Below are 20,177 nucleotides of genomic sequence, written 5' to 3' on the forward strand. Positions count from 1 at the left end.
TACCTCAGCATTCCTCTCCACTCTCTGGTACTTTGCAATCAACGCAAACACACCCAGAGTGAATACCAAAGGCTTCCCGTCTTCTCCCATCACTTCTCTTTTCATCTTTCTCTGAGCTGGGTTACCGCAGATCACAGGAAAGTCATTTTGTGATGAATCTTGTTCTGTTAACCGAACAAAAAGCGTGTTTTTTTGCATTAAAACTAAATGCTTTCCACCTAGCTTTAGTGGTAACCCAGCTCCTTCCCTTTCAAACCCCCCCCCCCCCCCCCTCCTTCCTACAAATGGTTGCAAAGCTTTAAATGATGAAACCAAATGGAGACCAACCTTTGGGAGTTGTGTGCAGACCGTGCTCTCTTTACCAAACTGTTGCAGATATACCTCATAGACACTAGTGTTAGGATGATGTTATAATAATAGCGTATGTCATAAATTATTCACTTGCTCTTCTTCCTTTTTATTTTGGTAACTGCGACTCTGAAGCGAAACAATTGTGGGGGGAAAGCTTTACACATTTTTAAGTTGTGAAGTTTTTTTTTTTAAACGCTTTTTTTGTAATAGTTAAAAAGGTGCGCTAAAACCAAAAATGAAAAATGCTTGTCTTCTTCTATGCTCTCTTTCCTGTTGATGTATTACTGTTTTCTTTCTGTTCCATTTTGCCGACGACTGAGGGATTTGAACTAAATCATTTTTCTTATCTCTGGTTCTTTTGAAGGGGTCATTGTCCCCTCGGTTTGGGGATTGGGAACATTGTTGAAATGACGCCCAGAATAATTCCGGCTTCTCTGATCAATCGGTTTTGTTTCAAATCCACATTTTAGTTGATTTTTCTGCATTACTTTTAAACCCCTTTCCTGTTCTAATGCTAGCATCACAGTTATCCACACCGCAGCGCTATAGCCCCGATTTAATGCATGAGTATATTTACGATTAGCTAGCCGTGTAATGCATTGTGATACTTATTATTAACTTGATTTAGTTTTCATCCTCTCATTTTGGCCCCGATACTTAATGCTATACACACAGAACTTTGCGTTGCATCTCCCATTAGTGTGACCCAAGACCTGCTGATATAAACGCGCCAAATTGTTCATATTTTGAAGCAGTTTCGTAGGGCGTCTCAGCGTCTACACTGAGAATCATCATGAGCTACAGACAGTATATATATATATACTGTCTGAAGCTGAGCAACACAAACGGTTTTGACTAAATGAAGAAGCTGAAGAAGTAAAACATTGTCGACAAACAGTGTTCACGGGATTAGCAACAAAAAGCTTCCAGGTTTTATTATTATTATTATTTATGTTAATAATCTGATGTTTTCCGAGTCGCCTGGCAAAGATATTAACAATCTTACTCATAAACAGTAGAAATATAAGGTGCTGTATCATCTCTGATCTGCAACAGTTAGAGAAAATGAGCCAACGAACAAACTGAAAGTAAAAAGGATTGAGGTTACCTAAGCGTCCAAGTTGATTGTAACTTTAATTGACAGATTAATTAAACTCTTTGGGTTTTACCAACAGTCCAAAATAAAATCTGAAACAAGCTCAATCATCGAGAGAACAGATGGGCTCACCGTCCAATTAGATTTAAGCTTTAAATTTGAAATGAATTCAGCTCTTGGTATAGTCATAGATAAAGCCTTGCAATTACAGCTGAAAAAAGTCAGTCAGAAAATGCATCTGTGAACAACAACTGTGAAAGGACAAATGGGCCGACGAACAAAGTGAAAGTAAAGTCGGAAAACAGCAAAAGCTTTTCCTGGTTTTCCACATTTTTGTCAAGATCAATAGAGTTTCAAAGTTTGAAAGGCCAAAGAAAATCTGTCATTGTTTTAATGTTGTATTAAAGTTCATGCAGTGTTAGTTAAAGGAAAACCAAAGGATATTTTTTAGCACTTCAACTTCTACCTGTCTTCCATTTCTGATCAGCTTAGCAACAGCTGAACTGGGAAAATAGAAAACACGTTTCTTCTGATTAGAATATTTTAGGGGAAATTGGGTTTCCAAATTGCATAGCTTTCTTTTCCTTTTGTAAGTTTTCTTTTTCAGATGATGAAGTTTAGATGCAACATTTCAAGGTGGATTTGAGAACTGAATGTGGCTTCTGAAACCATTAGGACTTTAACCGGAGCCCGCCGTTCTTTAATAGTTACATATTTGGATTAATTTAACTACACTTCTAATGTGGACCGAGCTAAAGTTGTGAAAAAACAAAGTCGTGTTTTGAGTACAACATCAGCATCACCAACATTGAAGTGTCAAAGGTCATGAGACAGATCCACGAGACCAGCTTTCAAACTAAATCAACATCACCGAATTATCCAACCACGCGCTTTCCCGCCAAAACCTTGCCTAACCCCAACAACAATATCCAATTATGTTTTGTAGACTCATCCTTTTCCTCTTTTCTTTGTTGTTTCTTTTCACCGTCTTCTTCCATGGTTGTCATACGGTAATCAAACGATCGACGCTTTTGTTTTGCTTTTCACATTCGGTTGGAACAGAAAAAGAGAAGGTGACTGAAAACTTGTGGTGTGGAATAAAAAGATGATCAAACATGAAGGAGATATTGGGAGAATTAATGTTGTTCCACTCTATGTATAAAAGAAGGAAAAAAATCAATAAAGAAATCACAATGGTCTGATCCATGTACAACTGATCCTCCTGGTTTTCTTTTACTCAATCCTGATGGTAAACGCAATCACATCCATTTACTGACCTTCATTTTTATGGATTTGAACAGAAAGGTGTGTGTCTCAAATGAGAGGTAGTGGTACAGTACTTAATTAAATATATTGTTGAACACACAGCCAATGGTGATCTATAATCTAGCTTTGACTGGCAGTACCCAGCAGAAAACTAAGTATAGCTTAACCCTCTGAGACCCACAATAGGACGTTTCCGTTTTTGTTGTTTTCCTTGTAAATGATCATTTTTTACAGTTGAATCAAGTTGTACACATCCCATAAATCAGCACAACCTCAGGTAACGCTATATGCCACTCATTAAAGACTTCTGTTCACTATAACAGGGGATATTTGGCCATAAAATAAAAAAACAAACGTCCCTGTGGAGCTGTTGGTAGTGGATACACCCAACCCTCTGAATCAGACACTGTGATTGGATGTGAAGGCATCCAATCACAGGGTCTGATTCAGAAACGTCACTCCTACCCGTCAACAACAAAGATGGTGGAGGAAAGTACAGTGATAAAACAGAAGCATTGCACCAGGGTAAAGGTGACATATCCCCATCTTTTCAAACTTTACCGATCCGTTTTACCAAATTGGATATCGTTGTTTAGCGCTGTTTCTTTAGTTTAAGAGGAAAAAACCAGCATGTCTGTAGCTCAAACTGCTAAGGAGTTAGGATGCTTTGAAGTCTACATGATATTTACCTCTGCTGATCACTCAACCCACATCTTGAATATTGTACAAGTACTTCTGGAGTCTACAAGGGTGTTTAAGCAGCCATAGAAAATGTACTGAGCAGGTCATTGTTTTTATCTCATTCTCAAAGAAGCCGTTCCACCAATAAGAACAGAAGACCTGATGTTAGCAGAGCAGGTCTTAAAATCATTTGGACATTTTTTAATTCAATACAAATCAACATGTTTGTCAGGCATTAAACGACTAAATCATATACTGTCTATAAGAAGTGGACGTAGCCACAGTGGCTTTTCCCCGATCGGTTGTTCATCACGGTTTTGAGCCTATGGCATTTTGGTCCACCCCAAATTCTGCAACCAGAAGTGACGATAGAGGGTGTAGTTTGGTACAGCCCATTTTTTTTGGGTGACCAAAATGGCAACAAGGTGATAACAACTGTCAATCACGAGGCTAAATCGGACCACAATGGACCTGTATTTAAGAGGACTTGATTGCTAATTGAGACCATGAACCCGTGATAACATTTACTGAGGGAGTGATTCAGGTGAGAGGCAATTCCTGCAGAATATAAGACTAGTAGGCCTATGCTGTGTACGTGACTTGGGTTATGTAAGTTAACCTAACTTAAAATAAATGTTGGTTTCCCATGGGACACAAACTGCAGTATCCCGGGCCTGAATCTGTCCATCAATCCATCAAGCCCCGCCCCCTTCCTGCAGACTTTGTCACTCTTTACACGATGGCACCTGAAATGTTCTTCACCCATCATATCTACTACAGTCACTTTACTGCTCATCCTGAACTGACGGCAGCGGGGAACACAGAGCGCCATAGTTAGACGTGTAGGGCCAATAACTGAACTGTGGTATATGGGTTTCAGCACTTGCTGCCCTGTTGGCGTTTAACTTTGAAACCAACGACCAAACTTCACCATGTCTCCGACCCGACATTTACCATAAGTTGTTTTAACTATGCTGACTTTTTTTTGTGTTTTTGGCCTCCTGGTCTTGCCAAGATATGTGTACTTTACATCATATTTAAGGCCAAGTTCAAGGATGGTCGTGGTCCAATCCAGGGTGCCTGAATTAGGCCCCGCCCCTCACCGACGGTTTGCCTTTTCGATGGCAACTTATCAAATGTAAAAAAATAATAACATTTAAAGGTGTTCGTTAATTCTCTGCTTCTCCTTCATTTTGTACAAGCTTCCCTAGAGATGTTCAATTTGATCCAACATTTTCCCGCTCTTTTTCTGTCCATCAATCCATCCATTTAGCTCTGTCCGTCTTTAATGACTCCATCACCTCCTGTGTCTCCTGTCCCTTCGTTCCCTTTGTGTAATCATCCCAGCATCCATCTCCTCTCATCAATCCACCTCTCTCCTTTAACCTCCCCCCTCTCCTCTTTTAATCACTCCATCCCATCCTCCCGCTACACTTTCTCCCCCCCCCCCCCTTCCCCGTTGCCAGGGAAACAGCAGTCCATTCTGAAGCTGTTAATCTGGTGACATTGTCTTTCTATTACCTGTGGGTCAGATGCCTGATAAGGAGGACAAAGGGTGGGAAAATCCGAAGAACGACTCACTTTAAATGTTTGTAAAATGCTGGTCTTCATGATGAGGGAATTCTGCGGGGAGAGAACGACCTGCAGAGGAACATGTTCCCAAATATATGTTTCTCTCACTGCTTTGAGGATATCATACCAACTCTGCAGGCAAACCATCAAGATAATCCAGCAGATCAGAGTCCTGTCTGTGCATAGTTCTGTGTTGGACAGTATCTGAGTTTTTGTTGTGTATTACATTTGCCTTTTTATTCAATATCCTGGAATCTTTTGCACTCCACACAAACTCAAACACTACAGAGAACCATGCATTAACTGAACCTTGATAATAATGCATGTGATGCTCTGCTCACTACCACCCATTAAGGAACGATGCATGGTTCTGGACACCAACTACTTTGTTTTGCACCAGTTAATTGGCAATGCAGGAAAGTAAAACCCAATTAAACTAAGAGTTATTATACATAATTGACAATTGACAAGTATGACAATAATCTGCTGAATGCAAACACACCACGGCAATTACATTGATAAATAAGTAGGGTAAGAGCTCTAAAAATGTACTCGAAGCTTGCATATTCACTGACTGAGGAAGATCACAAGCAAATTAATGTAATCGTGTGTGAAAATGTATTAAAAAATAGCTGAAAGTCAAGTCAAAGAACACACACACACACACACCCACAGAATTGTGTTCTACATCCTGGCCAGCTCACTGCACAGGCAAGCAGCAGCAGAAAAAGTAACGGGAACATGAGTTGGGGCTGCGATACACATTGCTAACCCATAGGAAAAGGTTACCGTGGTAGCCCATTGTCAATCACCAGGTAGCCACGCCCTCAAACTCCCCCTCTCCATCATCCCTTTTACTCTAAATGGGACCATAATTTACTAAATGGACATCATGCTGTATTGACATGAAACAAGCAAGTTAGATCATGAACTCAGAAGCAAAATGTTTACTGAGGTGATAAATCCAGTGAGAAGTAGGGTCATTGTCTCATAGACTTCTATATAATCTGAGCAATGGAGTGTTTACCTGCAGACTAATAGAAATAATGCGCATCAAGGCGAATTCTATTTCTGATATACTGGCTTGTGCCGAGTGATGGAAGAAGTACTCCGATTGTTTATTTATATTGTGGGGCCAAATTACTAAAATGCAGGGAATATTTGTAGTACAGTAGTGCATCTTAATATATATATTATGTGTGTTGTGTGTATGGGAGTAGTCGCATATGATCGAAGTACTTCATCAACATAGAGATGACCATTTTTTATTTGGCTTTCTTGCTCTACACACGCTTTCTATCAACCAAATCTTCCCTGGTTTAATACCAAACCTCCTGGTTCCTCCCTCCGTCTGTCCTCTTCATCTCCTTCCCTTGTTATTTTTTTGTGACCTAGTTTGCCCTTTTCTTTCTCTCCTGAATTTTATTTCACATTCAGAGCCCGTGGGATTTGATCAGCTGTGCTTCGGTTGAGCTCGAGCTAACGGCTAACAATTTTTCAGTCGTTCTCTTTGTTCGTCCTTCATTTGTCTTCCCCCTTTCCTTCTCGTTCATCATCCTAGTTTTTATTTATCTATGTCCACTTCTCTCTTCCCTGCCATCTTATCGTCCATATTTCTTCCCCCCTGTTCTCCCATTTTCCCCCCAAAAATAGTGTATACATTAGTCCTCCCTCTCTCTCCCTTTCTCTTTCTCTCTGTGAAGAAATCAATGGTTGTTCTCTCAATAGGAGGTCAGAGGGTTGCAGGCGATGGCGTCTCGGCTTTTCAATTACTAGCAGCCTGTAGTCACCACCACCACAACACACACACACACACACACGTGCACACACACACACACACACACACACACACCTTACGTTCTGCCCTTCCCCCACTGAGTTGACCATCTAGCAGATAGAGAGAACAAACTAACAAAATTAAAGGAGTACCATTTGGACGGAAAGGAGAGAACGAGAGGGATTGAAGAAGTGAGAATGGAGAGATGAGGAGGACGTGAAGAGGGAGGATGAGGAGGTCCAGAGGGGCAAGGCGAGGAGAAAGGAGGGAAACAGTAGAGGTCATTCTCACTCTGCTTGGTTCTGTGTTGTGTCAGATGCTGTTTCTGTGCACTGTAGCTTTGATTTTGCATTAGTGATCGTACAAAAATCCATCTGGCAGGCTGTAAGTGTTCGAACCACAGTTTACGGGACGAATTAGTGTCCTTTGAGAAGCTACTGGTAACTACAGTCGTGGTTTACTGTAGGTGTTAGCGAACGTTGGTTTTGAAGCAACAATGGCGGCTCCTTTAACAGGTTAGCTTAGTGGCGGAAAAGCTAAGCTAACAGCTAAAGGGTTTTCTCAACTGAAAGATCTTTTTGCTCTTCTCTCGACCGGCTTTGGAGAGTTGGAGAAATGGCTAATCCAATTTCCTGCCAAGTGTTTTGACTGCTCGATTCAAAACAAATGCAGCAACAGCTTATGGGAGGTTAAATACAGTCCCAATTTCAGAGTTTTGGAATGATTGCATTCAGTCAGAGATGGTTCAACTGACGATAAGTCTTTGGAAGGTAGCACAGATGTTTCCGTAGATCTCACATCTACTTTGAGTAAAATTATCTATCTGGAAGAACTTAAGTCAAACTGTTTTTACGTCACTGACAAAATCCACTCATTCCTGAAACATGTAGACTGTTATAGGGGGGGTTGGAGGGTGTGGTCAACCTCAGGGCAGAAGTCACAGGACAATATGGATATAAACATAGATAAAAGCGAGTAAACTGATCTTTGTTTTGAGATCATTTCTGCCTGACAGCAGGTTAGAGACATGAGGCCAGAGGAGTGGAGAGTAAGTGTGAGGAAAGAATGGAGGTAAGAGAGAAAGGAAAGGATGGAAATCAAAGAGGAGAGAGGGGATGAGAGAGTGGAGGAAAACAGACAACGAGGGTAGGGGGGGGGGAGAGGAGATGATGGGAGATGTGGAAAGGGGAGAGGGAAGAGATGATGGAATATCTTGGGGAAAGGAGAACACATGAGATGAAGAGAGAGGAGAAAAACTAGAAGACAAAAAGGCCAGGTTGCTAGACAAGGAGAAGAAAAAAAAAGAAAGGAGAGATTGCAGCTGGCTCAGATAGAGGGGGGAGAAAAGGTGGAGGGGGTGGGGGAGAAAGGGGAGGAGACGCCCAGTCCGGCGCCCTCAGGGGTTATTGGGTCGTGGACAGCCAATCTCTCTCAGCTTAATCAACAGCAGCAGAGGTGATTGCAACACCGCAGGGGACTGCTGGGAAAAAAGATGGAGGGAAGGGGGGAGAAAGAGAGGTGAAAGGGGGATAGAACCAAATTGGAATGAATGGGAAGGTGTGGAGGGAAGAGGAGGGGGGGAAGAGAGCTGGAAGATGAGGAGAAGATTGGAAAAGGAGGAAAACGGGGGTGAGAAAGGGGGAGGAAACACGATGGGGGAAGATAAGAAGGAGGAAAGGGAGAAAAATAGGAGGGATACAGAGGGAAAAGGAAGAGGTGGGGAAAGTATGGGATGAGAGGAGGAGAAAAAGGGTGAGGGGGAAAAAGATTCACAATACACAAACAGCAGTAACACCCCTAGTGGCAAACAGGAGAATTGCATTTAATTAAACGTGAATAAATATACGAACATTTGGTGAAAAATAATAAGAACTACACTTGATTGCTGGCTCGATTTAAAGCCTGAATGCATGATTTGATTCTGTAAGGGTCATGGGGTCAATGACTGTGGTTTTAACAAGTTTCAATTAAGAAATGTTGGTCTTCTCATCCCCTCAAATCCCTTTACATAGTCCACCCATTCATACCTCATTCATGCAGAGCAGTACCACTTAGCTCTTAGTTCTAGGGAAGCTAACACACACACACACACACACCCCGTTAGCCATCGGGAGCAACTCAGGGTTCAGTATCTTGCCCAAGGATACATCCACATGTTAACCGCATTGTCTGGGATCGAACCCGCAACCTTCTGGTGGAAAGGCGACCGCACTCCCTTGCATCCACAGACACATTTTGGCTAAATTATTAGCTTATTAAGGCTCAACTTCCAAAACTCCAACAAGGGTTCAGATCACTATTTTTGAGATCCATGAATGTCGAAACAGGCTTTGCATGAAGAAACCAATCGAAAAAGATCTTACACAACTTTCTTTTTCAAATTGTATTTATTTGAAAGGAAGACTTGTTGTTATGCGTCGTCACACTGCTAATATTACACCTTCAGCATATAAAAAAACAAAAACACAGATGTTTTGTCACACAGCAGAGACAGAAGGATTTGTGCGGCTATAAACACAATCAAAGGAACAACATAAATCATTTTCAAAAAGTACTTTAGAGGTTACTACACAGCTGTAGCATCGTTGTGAAGTATTACGTACAACGCAATCACAGAAAACCACATAGCAAAACTCGACATCACACTGAATTGTCAAAATAAATACGCAAAAATAAATGAGATAACATGTTGGTTGAGAACAACCCCATTCATCAGACAATCATCCTGATGGGACCTGAAAATATTGCCATTTCTGCACAAATTAGCCACACGTTTGTGTCTTGACTGCAGCAACATTAGGTTAGTTAGCTCGTTGTCGCTGGGATAAGCTAGCAGCTCTGCAGAAAAGATGACCAATGGTTTCAAACATTTTCAATAAAGGGTTAGACATGCCGAGTGCTGGAAAGGAAGTCCACTTAATGCAAATGATCTAGATCAACTTTAATCCTTGGACTGCAGTTACACAAATTGATGAGCTAACTAGCAAGGAAGCAAGAACTAGTGTGCTAGTTAACAAGCCAGCAAGGGAGCCTTGTTGTTTGCACAGCATCTAAAATATTCAGATCCATCTACCGTCCTTTAATATCTATTCATATAAAACTCCTCGGGATGAAGACTTTTTCAGAAATGATGCTTTCTGTTTGCTGACACTTAGCTAGCTAGCCCTTCCTCATCAATTAGCTTGCTTTCTTCTTGCACATGTAGTTGGAAGAAATCCTGACCAAGATCACAGCAGGAGAAGTTCAAATTTGAGGAGGATTTTTACTCCATGTCAAAACATACAGAAAGCACAAGTCCAGTATTTCTTGTTAGCCAGCGAACAAGGCACCTTATCATGGCGTAACAGTAGAGCTGGAACAGGTCAGAGGTAAGGAGTGTTAGCCTGACGGAGACAGCAGACGAGATCAAACCTTTGAAGACATTTTTGGAGCTGCAGCAAAAACATCTAGATAACCTGAACTGTAAACACTTATCTGTGATTCTTCTCAACACAAAACTTGCTGCTCAAGGACAATTAAAGCGCCATCGTAGTTAAAGGTTCCTTAACGGTGTTCCTGCAGAGCATCAAAAAGGACTTCTTCACTTTTCGACTTGATATCTCAAAGTGAAACTGAACGAACGGCTTATAGAAGATATGATTTGATACTGAAGAACCAGAAAGTTTACGAGTAGTATTTTCACATAATTAGCTCAGGGTCTATTTCATCTTAAAGACATCTTAATACACAGCCTTCATTTACATCTGTTTCGGACATCAGCATCTAAAACTCAAGCCTGGTTTGTGCGTTTCCATCGGCAACATATCTGAGACGGCCTGTAAACTTTCGGAAAACAAAGTTTGGAAATGCCTTCATTTCTCTGTGGAAAATCAGGAGCCAGTAGCACTTCCTTCCATCATCATCAATCCATAGCACTTTTAAGCGCCTGATGCATATCCTGTCCTAGTTTTGTAGATGTGTCACCAGGGGACGCTAGATGCGAAGACTATTTCAGCAGGCCAAAAAATAACGAGTATATAAATAAACACTTTAATAAATGTGTATAATAGCTACATCTCACAGCTGGTAAAGCCTCTCTGAGCAGCACCAAGCTCCTCCAATCACATTGCAAGGAATGGTGATGTCTTCATGTCCTACTGTTATCCATTCAGCACCAGAGTGAAGGGAAACAGGGTCTCTGATGGAGTTGTGCAGGGGCTTGGCGAGAGGAATGTTACCAAGCGAGCAAAACATGAAAAACTAAAACAAAAATAGTGCTTTTTTTTTGTGTAACTTTGCGAAAAGCGAGCAGGTTATGCCAAGTGTCAGATTTACGATCAATGCAAATCCTTAAAGGGATGTTTGTTTTAATGCACGGTGCACCGGATCATTCTTGCTCTGAGGTGAGTGTTAAGGTAGATATTAGTCTTTACTGATACTATTCACACGTTTGGAAATCAGATGGTATTGTTTGTAATTTATTATATATATAACAGACTTCTTAAGGTTAAGGTACTTGCTGTGGTTTAACTCCTCCCGTCCAGCATGTAGGTACAATAAAACAAACGTCCATTGCTTCACGTTATTTTACTACAATTATTAACTGACACTGGCTGGAGACCGTGTGTGTTTTGATGCATGTTTGTGTGTGTGAGCTCTCTGTTATTGAAGAAGACTTTCAGTTTCTTTACAGGTACAATTGCAGCAGGATGGGCAACAGTGTGTGTGTGTGTGTGTGTGTGTGTGTGTGTGTTCTATGAGAGTGGCTGGTTGGCGAAGAAGGCCTTGGTTTCTCCGCAGGTGGGGTTGGTGCACATGGGGCAGCGGAGGGTCAGCTGACGGGAACAGGGCATGTTGGACTTCAGGTGGGAGTTGACCAGGTCTGCCAGAGCCTGGACAGGAAGAGAGATTTCATTTTTAAGAAAAGGTAAGAATGTCCTAATGAGGAGCAGCTTAATTAGTAGCTAATTGCACATATTAACGAGGCGATCAAAAAAATAAACCCGACAGTTTTGAGGATTTTTTTCTCCTTCCTGCAGCAGACTGATGCAGCTCACTGAGAAACTAAAACCACACCAAGGAAACCATCCTTCAGTAACTACCAACTAATCATCCTCTGGATATTGATTTACACACACGTGCACACACACACAGGCACACACACACACACACACTCAGAGACTTGGCGAGGGGTCTCTGAGCGCGGCGGGTTTGACCAGCCAGCCAGCCGGGCGGTTCAGTTCTACTGTAGTCAGCTCTAAAGGTTCCCATTGATCTGCCCCTTTCCTTTAATAACCCCCCCCCCCTACACACACACACACACATGCACACACACACATACAGGAGTTGACTGCTGTGAGAAAGGTTGCAGGGTTGAGGAAGGACGGGAAGCAGGGAGGTGGGACGGGAAAAGGAAGGATGGAAGAAAGAAAGGAGGTGAAGGAGAGGAGGAGGAGGAGGAGGGAAGGAAGGAAGGAAAGAAGGAAGTAGGGATCCATTTATTGACCATCTCCAGCCTGGAGTTCACTTACTGCACAGAGCCTTCTGCTGCCGTTTCCTTTTCTATTATTAGCGCCCTGCCTGCCGTCATCCTTTTTATTTCTCCCCTCTTACATCCTGTATCATTATCTTCCTTCTTCTTATCTTACTTTTACTTGATTCAAACCCTCCTTAAGCTGAAATGTGTTGGTAACATCTGTGCATTTGATATGTCCCTACTTCCTGTCTCTATTATCAGCACCTTTCATAACGTCAGTGTGTGTGTGTAACGTACCTGCATGAACAGAGGGTTTCCGTTCAGCGACTCTGCTCTCCTGATGTTCTCCACCCCACACTGAGGACACAACGGAGGGATGTCACGTTTATGTTACCAAACAATATGCACCACAGCTCAAATCCAACCAAATCCAACAGGTTAGGCGTAAATCCATACCTAGTTTATAGACACAAGACACGTAGATCAAATCCTCCTCACTTTGGACGGAGGGGCCATTTTTGGAGAGGAATGGCAAGGTTGAGAAAATCGCCACATTAAGAGTTACGTGTGTGTGTGTGTGTGTGTGTGTGTGTGTGTCTTTGTGGCACCAGTCACATTGATTGGTGGTCACCTCACTGGTGCCCACACACACACACACACACACACACACACACACACACACACACACACACACACACACACACACACACACACACACTTTGTCTTTCTTTAATGAAGTTCTACTTTTTTTTTCACACGTGTCGACATGTTTCTGGATTGCCCCCAGCTGATTCCCTTACCTCCTCCCCCAGCACCTGCCCGTACTCGATGTCCAGCTCGTGCAGAGTCTCGATGTGGTCCGAGGTGAAGGCGATGGGCACCAGCAGGATGTTCTTCTTCCCTCGCTCGCACAGGCCTTTTATCACATCGTCCGTCTGGGGGCCGAGCCACTGCATGGGCCCCACCTGGATGACCCGACAGGACAACACTTTGAGCATATTATGTTACTCTGTTGGCTTATTACAACAGTTTCCCTCCCTTTAAAATATGACAGATGGTTATAGACCCGAGAGGAGGGTCCGTTGTCCACTTAATGACCTCATTACTCCTCCTCTGCATCATACACTACGAACAGCTGAATCATCACGTTGATAGTGTGTGTGTATTGAACACTATGGGGCACTGGTAGAACCCTCTTAGGTTGTGTTTGAAAAGGCAAAAAACAAAACGACTTTCCGTGTATTTTTCGAACCCTTTTTCACTAGACCCTGATAGAAAAACATCATGGGGTCAAGAAAATATGTGAAAGGGAATTAACAAAGACAAGAGAATCCCACTGCACTCTGGTTCCTCACTTCTATATCCCGTTTCTTTTTAACAGCAAAGAACTGGGGGGGTCAGCGTTGTGTCCTTTCCTTCGGTAAAGGATGGTCCAGTGCACCCACGCTAAAGGACACAAGAAAAGGAACCATTGGCTCACCTTTCCTTCCCCCTGCTCTTATCGTGGCTGCCATGTGGAAACGGTGGTGTCACTTCTCTCAGTGAGGTCACTTCCTATCTAAAGCTTGTTCTACCTGAACTCAAATCTGCTTAAATCGTGCTTGTGTGTGTTGTCTCTCTGTTTCCAGGTGTCGCTACAACACACACAATAGTATAACACAAAAGAACATCTCTGGAATTGTCTCTTGTGATTTGCTTCATGCTCAAAAGGAAGCCAGCGACGCCTCTCAGTCCTCTTCTACTCTGAAAAGATGACTGGCTTAAAGAACTGCTCATGATGTGGGATTTTCTTACATGCTGTAAATTAGCTTCAGCTTTAGACGGACAGGTGGCTCCACCTGGTGGCGATCAAAGGAAGTCCTTATTCTGTGACCTCAGCATTAAACTGCACCTACAGCAAGCATCTGTGAATATCAGGGTTGGTATGAACTGTTCTTTCAACCCCTATTCATACCTTTACATGCTTTTTTTGGGATTTTCGGTAAAGTTGGAGTATCAGAATGAGGTTTTGCTGAATATTAGCTTGAAAAATACAGTGTCATTTATCACTGGCTTATATATTTTATTTTATTAGTGCTTTTTTTTACTTTATTATAATTGTTCCTGGTCCAACGATGATAACTTAGCATTTATATTATTTTCTGTACTATGTGTTTTTCAACAGCTAGTCCTAACTCGGTATCTTCATTATATTTTGGAGAGCGTAGCAATGAGGCGTTTCTGGTCGGAGATGCATATATTGCATGTTCAATAGCTTGTTTATCTGTTATAAAAGTGGCTGGATTGCCCCACACTACGTTAATGTACTGCTCTGTGACGATGCAACCTTCTCTTGTTCATTATTAAAAAGAGGGTGAATGAGACGGTGAGAGTCATACGCTCTCAACTATCTTAGAAATAAAAGAAAATCATCATTTCAAACTGGTTTCTCACCCTGGACTGCCACACCAGTCTGTAAGGGTTACAGTGTCCCAGTCTCTCCATGACTCTCTGAACTGTGGCACCGACCTCCTGGGGATATGGGTCGCCTCTGTTGACCACCTGCACACAGGACAAAGGAGAAGTGCTCCTTAGAATCATCACACCGTGACAGTACACGAGTAAAGGTAACGGAGAGTAGCAGCAGCAGGAGTACGGACGGCAGAGGGAGGGAAAGTACGTTTGTAGTTGCGATTTATTTGACTGATAACAGATTGAAGACGCTGCAGGGAATACATACAGCCATCGGGAGCGAGTGAGCAGAGAACAGGATGACCACGTCGTCCCTCTTCTCTTCTGGAAACTTCAGCAGCTCGTTTTTGACGTGTTCTGCAAAACACTACACACACACACACAGAGAACACATGTCTCTTCATTGACTATTGGAGACTGTTTTAAATGAGTTTCTATTTTGTACTGCCTTTTTATAACGACACTCGTTCAGAAAGCACGTATTTATTATTTGTCATTCTTTTGTCTTTATGTTTGTATTTATATCTTGCTGTTATCTTAATTCCTTTCATTTGTATTTAATGTTACTTGTTGCTCTCTCTGTGCTCAGGTCTCATGCGTAAAAGGATGTCAATGCGACTTCCTGATTAAATAAAGTATATATTTTGTATTTTAGGCACTTTTTCAGATATTTCTCTTGTTTTTAAATGGATTTCAGAGGCCTAAAAATACAGTGAGGCGTTTAAGATGCAATGAAAACAAAGTGTGTGTGTGTGTGTCTCACCTCCACCAGCAGAGGGTGTGTGGGCCAACGGTCGATGACACTCCAGCGCATCTTTGGCCTGTCGCCTCTGTTGCTGTAGTAACGGTAGATGGCGTTCAAGCTGCTGCCTGTCGATACAGAAACAAACCGTCAGATTATAAATCACACAACACGCACGCTCCTCAGTCAGTCCCTGGGAGGATGGACATAACGTGCCTTGCTTTACGGCACAAAGAGAGGAAATTAAAGGCGAGATAAGAAAGGAGGCAGCGTTTTATACAAAACTAAAAAGCTTTATATATTAAGGCAGCTTTTTAGGGGGCGTGGCCACTTTGAGTGACAGATGAGTGTCATCTTACTGCATGCTGCCTCATTAGCCACATGTGTGTGAGAGTTAAGTGTGTGTATTTATCAGGAGGGTCACAGGGTGGATGGCAGTTTGGGTGTGGGCACACTACGGGTCAAAAAAGTCACAAATCTTCATCTTTTTTTGCATCAATTACATGTGATAGTTACAGCACACTGTCTCCGCTGGGCGAGCTCTACCTGTGGTGGAGCAGCTGTACTGAGGATACTGCGTGAAGGCCACCGCTCTCTCCACTCCGTCTTTCTCCATCTCCTCGATGGCTTCCTCCGTCAGCGGCTGAACGTACCGGAAACCGATGTAGAACTTGTGAGGAGCTGAAGAGAGAGACAGTCATTACTGCTGATACTGCGGCTGACACGTTCATAGGCATTTGGAAATTAAGGGAAATATCTGAGTATTTAATAAATATAAACGGGTTCTTCTGTTCTGATGAGGTTAGTGATGTCACAGGGTTGGGTCCATTTTCTAACCGGGTGTTGTGTTGTTATCAGTGAGGTGTGTGTGCAGGCGTGACAAGACACTCCTCGCTGTGTCACTATCTTCACTTCACACACACCAGCAAAGACACACAACGGCTGTGTTAGGTTTGGACATTTTATAGCACCCTACAGACAACAGCAGCGCAGTCTGTAGGATTTGGTGCTGAAGGATCTCCGGTTCTAGTCCCAGAATGGACACTTAAAGAGTCAGAACTGAGACTAAAAGCTGCCAGGTCACTTTCTTCCTTCACTAGGAAGGAGGGACTGGATGTGCTGTTTTTCAAATCGTCCATTTCTATTTAAATTGAGTTGATCCTCATTAGCAAGTTAAGGCTCCATCAAGGAGACGACACGAAATAGTTGTGAGCTAAAAGTACTCAGGATGTCTGACGGTGGGGTCGTGGTGTCTCACCCGTCTCAGGACTCATGTCGTCCAGCAGCTTCACCATGCCCTCCCCCTGCATGGAGGTCCAGTGTTTGATGGGCGAGCCTCCCCCGATCTTACTGTACTGCTCCTGGATCTTCGGCGTGCGCCGCTTGGCGATTAACGGGCCGAGCTTACTGTGCAGCAGAGGACAGATGGAAGAGTTACAACTACACTTTATATCACAGAATATTTACTCATAGATTATATATTCATGAACACATAAAACACTAACACCTAAGAATATAAATGAGAGGGAGGTTAAGCAACGAAGAAACATGTATCAGCATGACCAAGCGTTGCTTCAATAATACCCACAAACAGTTTTGAACTGTTCATAGTGAATGTGTATGAGTGAGTGTGTGTGTGTGTGTGTGTGTGTGTGTGTGTGTGTGTGTGTGTGTCCATGGTGCGTACCTCTGTACAGGGAGCTTCATCAGGTCTGTGTCCAAGAAGAGCCGCCGCAGGAAGTCATGAACGTCTGACAGTTTCTCAGGTCCTCCCATGTTCAGCATCAAGATGCCAGTCTTAGGTTTCCTGCAGGCATGGATGACATATCAAACACATTCTGATTATTGAAGCCAAAGGCCAGACATGTTTTAACGATTGTTTGCATAGGCTATAATGGTAGTTAGTGCTAATCAACACACCTCATGCTTATTGTGCAACATATGAAGGTTAGCATCCGGCAGTTTCTATGTGCTGGGGACTGTACTATCCATTTAATAACATAGAGGGATTGGGGGTTCTTAACACACCCTTATCGCAATAGGACTCGACAGACTGTCTGTCGGCTGCAGATGCTCAACAATGTAAGCACTTCAGACCACAGATGGCTGAGTTTTGTCCTGAGTGTGTGAGTGTGTGTTTCACACCTGTTCTCCTGTGTGTCTGGAGTCTGGGCAAAAGCAGCCGCGGTGGAGCGTCTCCTCACACTCAGACTGACGCTGCTCCTGGCAACTGCAGCAGAAGAAGAAAACAGGTTCATCAATTAATCTGTAGTAAACAATATGGAGGACGCACATTGTTATCCATCACATTCATACACTTACTGCATTCACCCTCTGAAATGTTTGGCGTAAGATCAAACCGGTTGTTCGTTTTGTTCTTATTGCAGCAAATTAATAGTTATCATTTATTATAAATACGCAATTTATACCAAGAATACATTCCAACTAAATGTGTACAAAGTTCTGTTCCGTACAAAGTTTGAACAATGTCTAACAAGTTAAATAAGTATGTTAAATAAATATAGTAAAATAATGGGTTCATTATCCTATAATAAGGTAAGTGAACCTAAACATACCTTAATAAATAGTGGGCTGATATCAGAAGCAGTTTGTGGGGGAAAAAAACCAAAACAGATACAACAAGCTGCAGAAGATGCAATATATATAGTGATTTTTGCAAAAGCAGTGTATTAATCTCTCATTTTGTATATACTAACGCTGTATACTTTCATAACCCGAGCTGCAGTACCCCGAGGTGCCACCGGGGGCAGGATTCGATTATACAAGTTCACAACGCTGGAATTGTGTAACAACGTTTAAATGTTTAGTTGTTAAAATTCCCCGTTAAAATTCGGTTGACAACTACGTGCACTACATGGATCCTCTGGTGGATACTACAAGCAGATTGGGATAAGTCCATTCTGTAACATTGACATTTAACTGTAACCTACAGTACAGTTGGGCATGTCAAATCTACGGGCGTTAGCCTAGCTCCGGAAACAGCGCATTTTGTTTATAAAATAAAAGCACATCAACTGCAACCCTCCGGCAAATATTAAGATTTAAAGATTCCAGAATGGCAAACATGTAAAGGCAATACAACATTAGCTTGGTTAAAGCAGAACCACATGGATGTGGATTTGATAACTTCCAATAAAACTAAGAATTTCGCTTTAAATTCACAGCAATCATTTTATGTTGAAGGTTCCGATCGGAAGTTGTACTTCCACATCCTTGCTAGTTTTACGAAATGATGCCAATGTCAGCGTGTTGTTGAGTTTATACCATGTTAAATGAGGACAATCATGACTCGAAAGTTGAGTCTGAATGTATACAGAAAGAAAGCAACACTGACGCACAGTTCACTCTGTGGCAATACATTCTGAGCAATTTAGTAAAACTTGAAAGTATCCATGCACATATTTAACCTGGCTAACTTAGCTCACAGTCACACTCACATTGTATTAAACGACCGGCGCTGCCAAAGACCGCCATCATGATAGTTTCCTGTATCACTGGCAGTAAACGTCTCTATCCCCACTGTGGTGAAGGCCGGATTCTTAGTAACAGTCCACCAGTATTTCCCCACACTGCTGAACTAGCAGCCCGGTGTGTCAGACAGATTCCATCAGCTACTACCTGCTGGCTGTATGGAACCCCCCCATGTCAAGTTTGGTAACGATAGCTTTATTACTTCCGGTTAGAGTTTCAAAGTAAAACTAATAGTGACAAACGTGTGATGATGCAGAAGTTTGATGCATATTGTATCGTTTTCACACGCATTCACAATTATTATTTAATGGTTTTCTGCGTGTTATTGTCATTTCTGTTAATTTTATCAAGTAAGATTCCTACTGTTCAAAGAAATATTTGAATTTTGAAAAATAACCCAAATGTGAATAATTCCATGCTTTTATTTTGGATGTATGTTTGCCACACTTCCGGTCTGAAGCTATCTTAACTCTGGTTGTTTCGGCGCAGAGCCCTAATCTTTGCATGACGTCACATCTACGTTGTCTTTATTTTACCCAACGGCACTGGCCTGCGCGCGTGTGTGTGCGTGTGTGTTTGTGTGCGTGTGTGTGTGTTCTGACAGTTTTTCAGAATATTTAGCATTCACTTAAAAGAAGTGAATGCTAATAATCTTTTGGAGTACTACATGAGATCTGAAAGTGACCACTAATGCAGCTCTTACCTGTTAAACTGTCATCTCAAATAAGATAATGTTTGTGTTTTGAAACTGCTCTATTTTTTTCTAAGACTGAGGTTCCTTCCTCCTTTCAAAACCACACAGAAAACTAAGGAGGAACCAGGAACTGTAAATAAACACGGGGGTTATGGAACACATTACACGCAGCATTGTGAAGTATAATGGCGATTCATTTTCTAGTGCCACTATAAAATACATTTCATAATTAATAAGTTCTTATGTGACATTATAGTGATTTTAAAGTCAATTAAAGGTACGTTTACTTTAACTGGCCCTTTATGGACATTTTCAGTATGACTAGACATTTGTCACTTCATTACTGTGGATTTCTTTATAGAACTGGGTTTTTCACGAGTGTTTTGAATGGATAACGAAGAAAGTCAGTCGTGTTGATTTTAAAACATACATTTTTAGGCTATATTTATATAATACACACTATAAGTCGAAATAAAACCCATTCCTTCCGTTTTATTTCTTAAATTGTTCATACAAAATGTGATGTATAGATGAACTTGGTTGTCTTCACATGAACAGAGGGAGCATCAAAGTTAAATCTGATAATTACAGTAAATATTC

General features: G+C 42.0%; 1 protein-coding gene across 3 annotated transcripts; it reads right to left on the bottom strand.

Moving 5' to 3' along the window:
- Positions 1-9,111: 9,111 nt before the first annotated feature.
- fech (ferrochelatase) lies at positions 9,112-19,050 on the bottom strand. 3 transcript variants are annotated; one of them, XM_063889752.1, is made up of 11 exons: positions 18,850-19,050; positions 17,537-17,621; positions 17,079-17,198; positions 16,650-16,798; positions 15,938-16,072; positions 15,413-15,519; positions 14,918-15,016; positions 14,632-14,739; positions 12,999-13,163; positions 12,496-12,555; positions 9,112-11,614 (listed from the first exon to the last, which is right to left on the bottom strand). In XM_063889752.1, the coding sequence occupies exons 1-11, from the start codon at positions 18,887-18,889 to the stop codon at positions 11,477-11,479; spliced, it is 1,206 nt and encodes a 401-aa protein (XP_063745822.1). In that variant the 5' UTR covers positions 18,890-19,050; the 3' UTR covers positions 9,112-11,476. The 3 variants fall into 3 exon arrangements, with proteins under 3 accessions (XP_063745822.1, XP_063745823.1, XP_063745824.1); XM_063889753.1 differs by lacking the exons at positions 9,112-11,614; positions 12,496-12,555 and adding an exon at positions 12,561-12,654; XM_063889754.1 differs by lacking the exons at positions 9,112-11,614; positions 12,496-12,555 and adding an exon at positions 12,665-12,695.
- Positions 19,051-20,177: the final 1,127 nt, after the last annotated feature.

Source organism: Eleginops maclovinus, chromosome 8 (assembly GCF_036324505.1).
Source record: "Eleginops maclovinus isolate JMC-PN-2008 ecotype Puerto Natales chromosome 8, JC_Emac_rtc_rv5, whole genome shotgun sequence".
Lineage (NCBI taxonomy): Eukaryota > Metazoa > Chordata > Actinopteri > Perciformes > Eleginopidae > Eleginops > Eleginops maclovinus.